General features: G+C 49.6%; 1 protein-coding gene across 5 annotated transcripts in view; it reads left to right on the top strand.

The window, feature by feature from the left end:
* LOC144504313 (homeobox-containing protein 1-like) overlaps positions 1–15,061 on the top strand; it is a 51,309-nt gene that overhangs the window by 21,743 nt on the left and 14,505 nt on the right. For 4 of the 5 annotated variants that reach the window (XM_078229459.1, XM_078229460.1, XM_078229461.1 and 1 more), the window contains exons 2-3: positions 11,586–12,059; positions 13,187–13,272. In XM_078229459.1, coding sequence (XP_078085585.1) covers positions 11,596–12,059; positions 13,187–13,272 — 550 coding nt within the window. In that variant the 5' untranslated portion in view covers positions 11,586–11,595. Of the gene's footprint in view, positions 1–6,666; positions 9,483–11,585; positions 12,060–13,186; positions 13,273–15,061 lie in introns of those variants that run through there. The other variant, XM_078229457.1, reaches the window with a different exon arrangement.

Here is a 15,061-nt window from a genome sequence, read left to right as displayed (position 1 = left end):
CCGTTTTGGCGGGCCTTCAGAGTACCTTCGGGACTGTTATTGTATGTATCTCCTGATTGTACCTCCGTCGACGTAAAGCAATAAAGCTGTGCCATTGTTGAACCTGACTCTGGGTCCGTAGTGGTCGTATTCGCCCACTCGCGTTAACAATTGGGGGCTCGTCCGGGACCGTGACCGTCGCTGGAACATCGTCTCTGGGCACTGGGTGAGTATTTTTACTCTTTTAAATCCGCGGGCGTTCCCAGTGTCAGAGCGGTGCTTCACGGCTGCCGCGATCTGAAGTTGTGAACAGAGTCTGTTCAGTAAACTGCACAGTAGGGTAGGTTCTTTTTGGGCGGGCGAGTAGGGTCACGAACTGAGATTGATTGTGTTGCCATTACATTCCATGTACCCCTGACGATGAACCCGACCATAAACTAACTGACCTATAGGTACCTGACAGGACAGAGTTTGAAAATAGTAGAAGCCGGGAGGACGTCCAAGTTTGGGCCACTGTGATCGGGCTCTCGGAGTTTGGTACAAGTCCGGGCACTGCCAGTCGGGTAGGACCTCTGCAGGCGCGAAAGGTTCGGGCCACTGGGGGCAGAATCCGCGAGGAGTCTGCTACATGTCCGGGCGCTACTAAGTCTGGAGCCTCTGAGTGCCTCGACCACTACGAGCAGGAGACCTCTGGTAGCGCAAAAGAACGGCTATAAGCCGGGGGAACTCCTATCTGCGGTCAATTCCACGCCTGTCCGCACCCAGGTCAGGGTGATCCCGAGGAGATAGGGAAAACGGTGAGCCTCTGAGGATTGATTTAACGATAGGAGTTGGCAAGGAAAGGGTGGCCCTGGCCCCTGTAGTCGTAGTAAGAAGTTTAACAACACCAGGTTAAAGTCCAACAGGTTTATTTGGTAGCAAAAGCCACACAAGCTTTCGAAGCTCTAAGCCCCTTCTTCAGGTGAGAAGGGGCTTAGAGCTTCGAAAGCTTGTGTGGCTTTTGCTACCAAATAAACCTGTTGGACTTTAACCTGGTGTTGTTAAACTTCTTACTGTGTTTACCCCAGTCCAACGCCGGCATCTCCACACCCTGTAGTCGTGGTCAGAGCTCACCTGCCTCTGTGCGCGGTAATCTCCCCGCTACACGCAGGACGGGCTCTGCGTGTTGCTGCTGAAAGTTTAAACACACTGACAGTGGGAACACCAAACCAGTAACCTCAGAGATACCCACACAAGTATCTGTGAGAAGCACCAGAGCCAGGACTAGCACACCACCGGTCTTAGTAAGAATCAGCACCATGGATAGCGAGGGCATCACTTTTGAATGGGGGGCCGGAAGGGTCCCTCACCCGCTATCTAGCAGACAAAAATAAGACACTAATTAAAAGCATGATCAAAGCAGGGTGGAAACCCCAAGACCCACTTGAAAACCAACGGGAATGGTGGGCGAAAGAAAAGAGGAATAAAGATGATAAGGCTTGGATCCTGATATTAAAAGCCCACATCACTCTAGCAGGGCGAGTTCATAAATATGTTCAGGACAAGCAAGAACAGTCCGCACAGCGAAAGCGCGCCGCTGTGATGGCTGCTAACCCCGTGCTGCCAGCACTGTCCCACTTCTCACATGAATTTCCAAGTGAGGAGTGTCCCAATTGGGAATGCTTAATGGATGAAACGGGCTCACTGTGCCCGACAGGGGGGGGGGACCTCCCGTTGACCACCGACCCCGTCCCAGGACGCTAGGGCAGCTCCCTTAAAGATCGAATGCGTTCCTGGGGGACAAGGGAGAGATGGGCGAGGGCGGCAGACCCAGATTAAAATGATCTATGTGTCACTCACACCGGGAGACACAATGAAATTATTAGAGAAACTCCCGACCCTCCAGCCCAGACACAGTTATGCGATCTTCTGGCAGAAGGTTAAGGAAATGCAACTGTGTCATAACCTACATAACCAGGACATAGCAGGGCTGATAAGAGCCAAGATGCCCGAGAATTATTGGGCCCGGCTTCAGGCAGAGCACCAGAATGGGTCCTGGTGTGCAAACCTGGATGAGAGTCGCCGAGAGCAGGATCAGGCTCTGGCAGACTTTAAAAATGATATTGTCCAGACCATGGGGCAGGTCCCCGTGAGCTGGGGCGCAATAGTAGGGGAAGGAGGAAGGGGCCCAGGAATATGGGTGACGGAAATTTGATGCCTTTATGGCCCACGGGGGAATGCCCGATGCAGATAGGCAGAACCCCGCGTTCCTCCAATTATATAGGGATGGACTGAGCCCGGAGCACCAAGCAGTTCTGAAAACCGGGTTGGTAAATTTCAACACCTTTGATGAACTAGAGAACTGGGCCATCACTGTAGATAATCAACAAAGAAAGATCCAAAGTGCCAGAGTAGGGATATCAGCTCTGGGGACTGAAGGAGGGAATTGCTACAGGTGTGGGAAATCGGGCCATTATAAAAAGGACTGCCGAGCTCAGGCACAGTAAGAAGTCTCACAACACCAGGTTAAAGTCCAACAGGTTTATTTGGTAGCAAATACCAAAGCTTTCGGAGCTTGCTGCTCCTTCGTCAGATGGAGTGAGCTCAGGCACCCCATCCCTCTAACATATGCCACAGTGCGGCAGATTCGGTCACACCGAATCAGCCTGCAGAAGCAGAAGGTTCCCAAGGAGAGAGAGAGCGCCCCCGAAATATGATCAAACCCCGGCAAGCGCCCCGGATATAAGGGAGAACAAAGTCGTCTCCGATATTGCGCACCTCAGCCACCAGCAGCTGCTGGATATTGTACAAACTCTCGCGGCACAGAAGTCCGCATGAGTGGCATCGGCCCCCACCCTGGGAACGGACCCCCGTATTTGGGTTAATGCATCGTTAGGAGGCCGGCGATGCAAAGTATTAATAGATACGGGGGCTTCGATATCCCTCACTAACATGGCACTACCCACCACCCACCGTTCCATCGTAGTGGTAGGAGTAGGGGGAGATAGGACTACAGCATACCAAAGCGAAGCAGTCCGACTTGAGATAGAAGGAATCCTACTCCCTGTACACTCCTGGGTGGGCCCAAACCGAGAGGGAACAATCTTGGGGGTAGATTTCCTCGGAGAGTTAGGAGCAGTGGTGGACGCTTTTAATAAGCGCCTGCTGTGGACTGCAAGAAAGGAACTTAAAAGCGGGATTCAGGGATACTGGGTCCCCAATAAAAACGTAGCAGCCATACGTATGGGAGCCCCTACTCACACGACCCGAGACTGGGGAAAGGAAGGACACGTGGGGCTCCTGTGCCAATCATTACCCCGAGTCTGGGCGGTGGGCAAGCAAGACTGCGTTATCGTAAGGATCCCTCCCCTACAGATACAAGGACCGGTTCACACTCCCCACACCCAATACCCCATAAAACCCGAAGCGCTGCAGGCGACCGAAACAATCGTCCAGGCTTTGGTTGCCCAGGGCATCCTGAGACCCACGGTATCACAACCAATTCCCCGATGTGGCCCGTCCGTAAGCCAGACGGAAGCTACCAGCTGACCATAGATTATACCGCCCTGAATAGGGTAACCCCAAAGGAACACCCTATTGTTGCGAACTCGGCCACCATCTTTAACGGATTGCAACCTGAACATTGTATATTCTCCGTGCTAGATATAGCAAACTGATTCTGGTCAATCCCACTCCACCCAGACTCCCAGGAGAGGTTCGCCTTTACCTGTGGAGGTAAGCAATACACCTGGACTCGTCTCCCCCAGGGATTCCACAACAGCCCCAACATATTCCACCGGGTTATGAGCAGAGCCCTCATTGTGACCTGTCCCCCTATAAGAGCACCTTCCTTCAATCTGTGGACGACATTCTGATCGCTTCCACCAACCCCATGGGACATCTAGGAGCCCTGTCGGTAATCCTGCGTGGTTTACAGACATGATGTGGAGATGCCGGCGTTGGACTGGGGTAAACACAGTAAGAAGTTTAACAACACCAGGTTAAAGTCCAACAGGTTTATTTGGTAGCAAAAGCTGCTGGTTTACAGACAGCAGGATTTAAAATCAACCCAACCAAGGCACAACTCGCCAAATCTGAAGTCCGGTACTTGGGGCACGACATAAGCCAGGGAAAGAAAACTCTCCCCACTGACCGAAAAACAGCAATTGTCAATATGCCCCGTCCTAATACAGTTAGAGGGGTCCGTAGGGTTATGGGGCTCTTTAACTATTGCCGGAATTTTATTGACCAATTTGCATCCCTGGCAGAACCAATCCAGCGACTGGTAAAGGGGGGAGACCAGGAGCAGAAACAATTGAATGGGGACCTGAGCAGGAGGCAGCAGACACCCACCTAAAATCAGAACTACTCGCAGCCCCAGCCTCGTGCCTGCCCAACAGAACGAAGCCCTTCCACCTCTTTTACAATTCGGAGGAGGGATTTTACAGCTCCGCGGTGACCCAAGAATGTGGGGGCACCATGCGACCCGTAGCAAACTACTCCGCCCGACAGTCCCCGGTAGCCAAAGGACTGCACAAATGTGTGGCAGCCCTGGACTGTGCCGCATGGGCAGTCAAGGTGTGTGAACCCATCACTATGTTAGGGCAGATCATTTTGCACACAAAACACACTATAGTTGAGCTACTGAATACCGGTCGACTCCGAACTGTCTCCGTTGCTCGGAGGGCCAACTGGGAGGCAGTGCTCCTTCCCCGGGATCAGTCCATTAAAATTGTGCGAGATACCGGAAGAAACCCTGCAGAGGGGTTCCTTCCAGAGGGCAGCCCGCACCACTGTCCAATTAATCCAGACACTGACGCAGAGGATGGGATTAATGATCAGCCCCTGGACAACCCCGATTTAACGTTACATGTGGATGGTTCCCGAAGACAAGTGGAGGGACAGTACCGCACAGGCTGGGCAGTGGGAGATCAGGAAGGGGCACTGATAGCAAGGGACACCCTGAGTGGGGAAACCTCCGCTCAGGTGGCTGAACTTGTAGCACTCACAGAGGCCTTTAAAGCGGGAAGGGACAAACGGATAAATGTATATACAGACAGCCAATATGCGTTTGGGGTGGTCCATGACTATATGATGGCATGGAAAAGGTGCGGATTCATCACCGCAGGGGGTGGGGGGGCACGTAAAACACGAAAACATAATCCGAGACTTGGCAACGGCATCCAGGTTACCCTCGGAAGCAGCCGTAATTAAAATAAAAGCCCACCAGAAGGCGAGGACTGTGGAGCAAAAGGGAAACCAACTAGCAGATGCTGCTGCCAAAGCTGCAGCTGGGGAAGCCCTCCCGCAGGGAGCCGCCATCACCACTCCACCCACGGAAGAGGTGGACATTTGTAAACTCCAGGGCAGCACTGACCCAGACGAGGTGGCACGGTGGGAGCAGGCAGGGGTGTCCCTAGATAAGAATGGGGTATGGCGCAGAGGGCACCAGGTAGTTGCCCCTTCATTCACACAGGCTGAACTACTCCGACTCCACCACGAACCGGACCACTCCGGCCGGGATGGGACCCTGGCCCGCTTATCAGCTGATTGGTGGTGCCCAGGGATGGGGCGAGATGTAGCTAAGCACTGGCAAAGATGTATTATATGCGCTCAGCATAACCCCGGTCGGCCCCTGAAAGTTAAATTAGCACCAACCCAGACCAAAGGGACCTTGGGAAAACCTCCAAATTGATTTCATCGGCCCCCTACCCACCAGCCGCGGGAAGAAGTACTGCCTCGTCCTCAGACCAGTTCACCCGATGGGTAGAAGCCTTTCCAACTCAGGATTGCGGGGCGACCACTGTAGCCCGCATCCTGGCATATGAAATAATACCAAGGTGGGGAGTCCCGCTGCAACTGGACTCTGACCAGGGGACACACTTTACAGGCAAGGTGATGAAGCACGCTTGCAAAGCCCTAGGAATCCGACAGCGATTCCACATCCCGTACCACCCTCAAAGTGCTGGAATGGTAGAGCGGATGAACCGAACTCTCAAAAATGCGATAGCCAAATCCATCGCAGAGACAGGTCAGGGGTGGGTAGATGTCCTTCCTTGTATTTTGATGCGCCTACGGGCCACCCCAGGTCTTACCGTAGGGCTCACCCCGTTTGAGCTAATGACCGGGAGGGCAATGCGACTCCCAGAAAACATTGCCGTGGAGGGGGAAGAAATGGCACCCCTTCAGGACAAAATCAAGAGATATGTACAGCATCTAGACTTACAGCTCCGAGATCTGCACCACGCAGCCAGAGACCAGGCTAGAGATCAAAATGTCAGTCACACCACCACCCTCCCCCAAGTAGGGGATAAAGTTTTCATTCGGGTTGCCCCAGACCGACCCGGGTTTGCACCAAAATGGATAGGACCCCACGAGATTATCCTTACCAGCGACACATGTGCCTGTGTCGATGTTAAGGGAAGGGGCCGCTGGAAACATTGGTCACAATTAAAATCCTACCACCACGGGAAAGAGACAGGACAGACTGACTGTAAAGACAGGGATGCTCCGACCACTCCACGTATTGGCCCCTAACCATCTTTGTCCAGACAGCGGAGGTCGGAATAACAACTTTTATTTTTGGCACAAAGGAGTCGTGCGCCAACCGTGGCACGGATGTATATATGTATATAGGAATATAAACATGAATAGATAAATAGATTAAGTTAGTCATTTGATATCAATCTAACGTCTGGTGGCCACCAGGTTTTATATACCCTCCCCCAACCCCCTCTCCAGAACTATGTGGACCACTTGGAGGATGATCCTCACGGCGACCTTCCTGACGGGTATTGCACCCATAGAACACCCCATCTACCCGCGATTCCACGGGGTAACCTTCAACACACCTGAGGCATTGTGTGTGCCAGCTGAACCAAACCCTATGGACAGTAGAGCTTATTTTAATGCATGGCTACAAGTTTACCCGGGTATCAACGAGATCTGCTTCACTCGCACCTTAGAAGGACTCCGAACATGCATCCAATGACGGGACCTTCGGAACAGAAACGACTGCACTTTCGGGACCATCTGCGCCCTCCCCGACAACCCACTGGTTACACTACCACAGGACATTTTAAAACCGGACATGGACATTTGCGGCTATTACGGACTTGTTGAGGCTCCCACAGTCTCACTGTATGTACGCTTCGCGCCGCTTCCAACGCGGGGCCCCACGACTACAACACCCGAAATCTTACCCTGCCCCTTGCAAAGCAAGGGTCCGGAGGGAGGACTGGTATTGTGGAACGAGGGGGAGATTGTATATGATAATGTGAAACATGAGGTCGTACCTGTCCTGATTGATATTTCAGGAATTCAGGTGCCAGAGTATTGCTCGGAGCAGACACAAAACTTGTAACGAATGTTGGGAAGGGAGACCATAAAACGGGCCATTGACCCAATGGGGGCTACACATTACAGGGGAAACACAAACACATACAGGAATAAAAGGGGCATTGTCAATGACATATTCACGGGGTTAAACACAGGATCCACAGTGGTTAACTCCATTGACATCCAGGGTCTTAACAACAAAATTGAACAACTAAAAGGGGTGATGAAGAACATCTTACGGCGGTCACTAGACCAACAGGCTGAGCAAACCTTTCTAGGGGAAGCGGGCGCCCACATCCGATTAGATGGGATTGCAGTACTAGAAGCACACGCCCGGACCTATAACCTCATAGACAGGGAGAGGGAGGACACTGCCTGGGTACAACAGGGACAGCTATGCCATGCGTGTGGTCAGTGGATGGTAGCACAAGTACGACACAATCTGGACCAGGTACACAGCGGGGAGGTGCCCGACTGGATCGACAGCGCCCAGCTAGCGCAACTTGCAGATCAGAAGTGGGTGCTGGATGACCGGACCCTGAAAGGGATGACACGGGTGTATCCAGTGATCCCGGACTGCGAGGTTAGTGAGGGCACCGGGATAGGAATGGTTCTGTTGGTTCCAACAGTCACACAGGACGCAGGGCCGTTCCCTATCTTCCGGATTGAAAACATTGGTGTTGTTGGGGGCAATGCCTCCCTCCGCTACCACATAACCGAAACCACGGCCATCTCCAGGCATGGTATAATGTCCAGTGTCTCTCTCGCAGGGTGCAAACAGCAGGGAGAGATCACCATCTGTCCTCACCCACTGAGACAAGGAGAGGCAGCAGAATGTGGGTTTAACCGGACACAGGACTGCACCCTAGAAATTACACCCATCGATCCACACTTCGCCCGGGCAGGATACGGGGGACGGGGTAGATACTGTGTGGCCACCACACGTACATCATTTATATACAATGGACTAACATGCCCAATCCCCAACCCAAACTTCTGTTTCACCCCGCGCAGACCGGTCACTATAGGTCAGGCTCACATCACCAATATCCGAAATAGACAGACAGTAACTTTTAATGCCACAGACCCTCTAAAGGATAACTTAAAAGACTATCAGGAACCCGAGCAAGCCCCCATCCCACACCTGACTGAAGTTCTAAGAGAGCTCCGACTCAAAGTAGGACACTCCGTCCGGTTATACCATCAGCGACAATCACATATCAAAACCTTGGAGCAGGACACCGAAACGGCATTACAAAGCCAAACATGGGCACAGGAGGTGTGGGACTGGAGTCTAAACGTAAACATCCACCCCTGGATCCGAATCATTTCACATACACTGGTTGTCATCCAACTCATCTTAGCACTTTCCTGGGGAGTAGCAACATGCTCCACATACCGCCAGCGGAAGAAAACAAAATCACATAAAAACTTAGTTAGGACAATTGGCGTGGTCGGACAGTTAACAAATCGGGAGGATTACTCCCGCATACACTTAATTTGACAAGCTCCCGTGGCTCCCCTAAACTGTACGACTGCAGCGTGCAGAGGCAGGGAGCACCGGACACAAAATTTGTCGGTCTGAGGGAGGTGGAACAAGTCCACTCCCGACCGACAGGGGGGAACTGTAAGCGGACACAAATTTCTGAGATTCCTTAGATTAAATATTTCTTGGAATAAAATCAAATAAATGAAACAGGACAAAGCAGCACCCAGGCACAAAGTGTGAACAGACAAGCAGGTCTTTTAAAACGCAGAAACAAGGCTGACAAAAGGACTCAGGAACTCACATTAGCATACCCTTCCATTTAATTAAATTGGCTCCAAGGATATCAGGAAGCCCTTATCAAACACTTCAGAAAGTCTCCGAGACCTGGAAGACTTCCTGATATCCAATTAAACGCCTATTGTATAAGAAAGTCCGGAGATCTCAGACAATTCTCACCTCCCTAGACTAGCCAATCACCAGACTTAACACATCAACTCCACACCTAAAAACCCATTAAACAGGATGACCATAGCAGAAAACCATAAACAAACCATTTACACATCAACTACAGAATATCACTATAACTATAACCCGTTTTGGTGGGCCTTCAGAGTACCTTCGGGACTGTTATTGTCTGTATGTCCTGATTGTATCTCTGTCGACGTAAAGCAATAAAGCTGTGCCATTGTTGAACCTGACTCTGGGTCCGTAGTGGTCATATTCGCCCACTCGCGCTAACACCCCATTGGGGCCAGTCGCTTTCCGAGGGTTGACCTTCAAGAAAGCTGTTCTGACATCTGCAATGGTGACCCCAGATACAGGTTCTTCCAGGGTGAAGGGCATGCTCTCACTGACCTCTTGCTCAAAACGGGCGTAAAATGCATTGAGCTGATCAGGGAGGAATGCATTGGAGCTGGCAATTTTACATGCCTTCATCTTGTAGCCTGTTATGTCGTGCAGACCTTGCCATAGTCGACGGAGGTCAGTGTGGCTAGCCTGGGACTCTAGCTTGGTCCAGTACCGTATTTTGGCATCTTTGATGGATCTCCTTAGATCATATCTGGCTTTCTTGTATAAGTCAGGGTCACCTGACTTGAACGCTTCAGACAAAATATGACACTGAGGCGTGTGAGAAACTAGCACTGGTGACCAAAAGCTTGGTCAAATTAATATGTTTCAAGTGCCTTAGATGAGGAAAGGGAGGAAGGGAGTCGGGGGGTGGGGTGGGGGGGCGAGAACTGGGAGAAATCAGATAGATAATGGAGGGCAAGCAATGGGGGGAACTGAAAAAAAGGATGAGAATTTTTGAATTGAGGCATTGCTGAACCAGGAGCCAGTGTAGGTCACAGAGTTCAGGAGTGATGGGTGAGTGGGGATTTGGTGTGACTGCCAAGTTAGGAGGTCACAAAAGCACGGATGAGGGTTTAGCTGCAAAGGTTCGGGGTACGAGTGAAGTTGGGTGATGTTTTGGAGGTTGAAATGGGCTGTCTTAGTGATGGTGTAGCGCAGATATATGGTTGAAATCTTATTCCGGGGGCAAATATGACACCAAAGTTGTGAAGGTCAGTGTTTCAGCATCATAGTTGCCAGGGAGAGGGATGGAGTTGGTGGCTAGGGACTTGTCAAATCACAAAACGGCTACCTTCATGGTGGCAATGATATTACCCTCACAGGGGAATTGGATACTTGGACGGAATTTTGGCCCTTTTCTCAGAATGATGTTGCCAACCAGTTCTGGAAAAATTGTCGCTCTGTTACAAAATGGTGTCTTTGCCATGACACAGAATTTCTAAAGACAATCTTTTCTGCTAGTATTCAGGACAAGTGTCACTAGGGTTTGACTGCAGGGAATTGCTCATACTGTATCTGTATGTTTACTGAAAGACACCAGGGTAAACATTTTGTCTTTAACACAAGTTTCTATGTTCAGACAGCGTTATGTAACAACCTTACAATCTTTAAAAAGTAGTTGGATGAGCACTTAAAACATCACAACATTCAGGGATGTGGGACAAGTGCTGGAAAATGGGATTGGTGCGCCTTTAGTGGCAATTATTGTCGATGCAGACTCGAAGGGCGGAAGGGCCTTTTCTGCACTGTACGACTCTATGACTCTGAGGTAAATTGCTAATAGTGACAGTAGGAGCAGTCTGAAGTAATGAATTAAGTGTATGGTACAAGTGCACAGCTACAACACAACACATTTGGACCCAAGGGTATGCGTGTGTGTGTGTTGTTTCCCCCCTCCCTTTTTGCAGCATTTTGATACTGATTTTGAGGGATCAGGGATTGTAACTGAGTTTATAATGACATTCCGTGATTGAGGTTATTGGAGTCACTTTTTAATGGAATAAAAAAGACAAGGCGTAACCAGCCTCCCATCCACTGACTCTGTCTACACTTCCCGCTGCCTCGGGGAAAAGCAGCCAGCATAATTAAGGACCCCACGCACCCCGGGCATTCTCTCTTCCACCTTCTTCCGTCGGGAAAAAGATACAAAAGTCTGAGGTCACGTACCAACTGACTCAAGAACAGCTTCTTCCCTGCTGCTGTCAGACTGTTGAATGGACCTACCTCGCATTAAATTGATCTTTCTCTACACCCGAGCTATGACTGTAACACTGCATTCTGCACTCTCTCCTTTCCTTCACTATGAACGGTATGTTTTGTCTGTATAGCGCGCAAGAAATAATACTTTTCACTGTATGTTAGTACATGGGACAGTAATAAATCAACTGAGATTGCTGTGTTCCTTCACCATTGGGGTTTTAATAATGCCCTTTTTCTGTGTTCCATACAGCAGTAACATAATGTCACACTACACAGACGAGCCTAGGTTTACAATCGAACAGATCGATTTGTTGCAGCGACTTCGAAGAAGCGGAATGACAAAGCGTGACATAATCCACGCACTGGAGACTCTGGACCGACTCGATCAGGAGCACGCGGAGAAATTCGGCAAGCGGCACAGCTACAGCAACAGTTCCTGTGGCAACAGCAACAACGTCCCCGCGTCGTCCTCGACAGTCACGGCTGCGACGCAGACCCAGTACAGCGGCGCGTCGCCGTCTCCGAGTAACAGCTACGACACCTCCCCGCCGCCGTGCAGCACCAACCTGAACGGACGAGAGAGCATTAACAATGAAAAGCTGCCGGTGGCTAACGGCAGGCTGTCGCCCAACCGTTTCCACAGCAACAGCAGCCAGAGGACGGGGGGCTCTCACACGATGGAAGAGGAGATGGACCTAGAAGAAAAGGTTGAGGAGCTCATGAGGTTAGTTGAAATGACTGAGGTTATTTTGCTGTTGCGATTATTATACACCAACATCAGCCTGCCATCTGATAAGGCAATGGATTGTGCCGTGATGGTTAACTCTGTATTATCAGCTGGTGTAGCTCAGGAGCCCCACTCTGGCATGGCATAATACACAGGAAGCTCGCCAGGTAAGTAGCACTTTTGTTTTGGTTCCAAGAGCCTTAGATCGTTGCTAGTCGAGGGCTTTGAGCAATATAGAATCACAGCAGGTAAATGGAGTTAAAGATCAACCATGATTTAATTCAATGACAGGACAGGCTCGAGAGGCTGAACAGCTTCCTCCTGTTCCTGTGCAGTATGTCACTGAGATTTCAATGCAATGGATGTGTATAATTCTATTTAAACACAAAGCAGGATGTGGATTCTGTCCTTTTAACCTGGTGTTGTTAAAACTCTTACTGCCCTCAAATTTGACCAGTGTCTGTGTGGGTTTATCATTGGCTTATCTCCCAACACCTGATGGGGAAACTCTTGACTAATGGTGAAATGCTAAATAGACCGAGAGGCACTAAAGAGAACCACGCGATATGATGTTGGTGGCACGGTGGTTAGCACGGCTGCCTCTCAGCTCCAGGGACCCGGGTTCAATTCCAGCCTTGGGTCACTGTCTGCATGGAGTTTGCACGTTCTCCCCGTGTCTGCGTGGGTTTCCTCCGGGTGCTCCGGTTTCCTCCCATTAGTCCAAAGATGTGCAGGTAAATTTGTGGGGTTACAAATAGGGTGGGGAGAGGGCTTGGGTAAGATACTCTGTCAGAGAGTCGGTGCAGACTCGATGGGCCGAATGGTCTGTTCTGCACCGTAGGGATTCTATGATTCTATATATTTTAAAACAAAAGGTTGCATGGCAAAGCGAGCTTTGTGAGCAGTTAAACTGGGTATGCTCTCACTGTTGCAATCTGCCGCCCGAGTCTTTAAATGGAATTGACTGATGATAAGATAACTGTGTTTTAATGGGTTGATCAACAAAACCACACCTTTCTCGGAAAGAGAAGTGGAAAGGTATTGAAACTCCGAAACATAGAAGCGTTTGCTAGAAGGCTTTAATGCTGTTTCTTTCCCCCCCCCCTCTTGTTTACGATCTGTAGGAGGGACAGCACTGCTGTTAAAGAAGACATTAAGAGCTTTCTTTCTAATCGGATGATTTCCCAGACTATCGTGGGCCAGGTCACAGGTGAGGAGGCAGCGAACCAACCTGTGCTTAAGATCGATTTACTTTTGAAAAGAAGTGCTCAAAACATGTTATAGAATCGTAGAGCTAATTTTACACGTTAGACAGGACATTGTAAACATGTTGGATCTTTGAAAGTTTATGTAAAATTTTCCAATGATCATGGGCCTGCCAGGTAGATTGTAACTCCCACCAAGCTTTTTCAAATCATTCTCAACTCTCCTGCTTTGTCCATTGAGTGTGGAGAGCAGGAACAAGTGGTAAAGAGTGGAGTACAGTAAAAACACCACTGCAATGGAGAAAGCCCATTATCATAGAATCCTACAGTGTACAAGGAGGCCATTCGGCCCATCGAGTCTGCACCAACCACAATCCCACCCAGGCCCTATCCCCATAACCCCATGCATTTACCCTAACTAGTCCCCCTGACACCAAGGAGCAATTTAGCATGGCCAATCCACCTAACCCGCACATCTTTCGGACGGTGGGAGGAAACCCACGCAGACACTGGGAGAACGTGCAAACTCCACATAGACAGTGACCCAAGCCGGGAATCGAACCTGGGTCCCTGGCGCTAACAGTGCTAACCACCGTGCCGCCCTTATGCAAGAGATGTATTGCCAATACGTTCACAAGTTTGTTCGCATTGCAGGTACATACATCATACTGTCCAAAGATGTGTGGGTTAGGTTGATTGGCCATGCTAAATTAACCCTAGTATCGGGGGATTGGCAGGGTGAATATGTGGGATTACGGGGATAGGGCCCGGCTGGGATTGTGGTCAGTGCAGACTCGATGGGCCGAATGGCTTCCTTCTGCACTGTAGGGATTCTATTCTATGATTTGAGGACTTCATTCGAATTTAAGTGAAAAATTTAAAACTCCCTTCATATTTGCCTGTTGGATATTGGCCTGAAGTGCAGCCCTGACAGAATAGAACAAACAGACTTGCATTTATATATCCAGAAGTTCTTCCACAGCTGATAACTGAACAATATAAGATGGAACAGAGAATGCTGGAAATACTTAGCAGGCATCCAACAACACTGCTATAACCTGCTGAGTAAGTTCCAGCATTCTCCATTTTTATTTCAGATTTCCAGCATCTGCAGTATTCTGCTTTTCAAATAGAATTTAAAGTTTGAGTGCAGTCAGTCACCAGTTAAAATATATTAACTGGTCTTTTATCTCATAGCTGCAGGTAGGATGTTGCTGGTGTCAAAATGACTGTTGCGTAGGAAAATGTAACAGTAGTCACTGCGCTGCAAAAATAATGCATTGTATAAGAGGTTATGTGATTAATTACCTCATAAATTAACTTATCTTTTAATTTACCCTTTGCAACCCAACAAACCCTTGATCCTAACTAACTAAATGCTGCCATGTCAGATAACTGAAATGTGGCAAGTAACATTTGTGCCACACAAGTGCCAGGCAGTGACCATCTCCAACAAGAGAGGATCTAATCATTGTCTTGTCACATTCAATGGCTTTACCAGCACTAAATCCCACACTATCGACCTTGGAGTTGCCATTGGCCAGAAACTGAACAGGTGTAGCCATATAAATACTGTGGCTATCAGAGAAGGCCAAAGGCTAGGAATCCTGCAGCAGGTAACTCACTTCATGACTCCTCAAAGCCTGTCCACCATCTACAAGGTGTAAGTCAGGAGTGTGATGGAATACTCTCTCTCCCCTTACCTGGATGAGTAACAGCTGCAATAACACTCGAGGACGTTTGTTCCTTCACAGTCGCTGGATCTATCCTGGAATTCCCTCCCTAGCAGCGCTG

The sequence above is a fragment of the Mustelus asterias genome, chromosome 15, assembly GCF_964213995.1.
Source record: "Mustelus asterias chromosome 15, sMusAst1.hap1.1, whole genome shotgun sequence".
Taxonomy (NCBI): Eukaryota; Metazoa; Chordata; class Chondrichthyes; order Carcharhiniformes; family Triakidae; genus Mustelus; species Mustelus asterias.
Note: the sequence above shows the minus strand (reverse complement) of the source record. Positions and strands in the feature narration are given on the sequence as shown.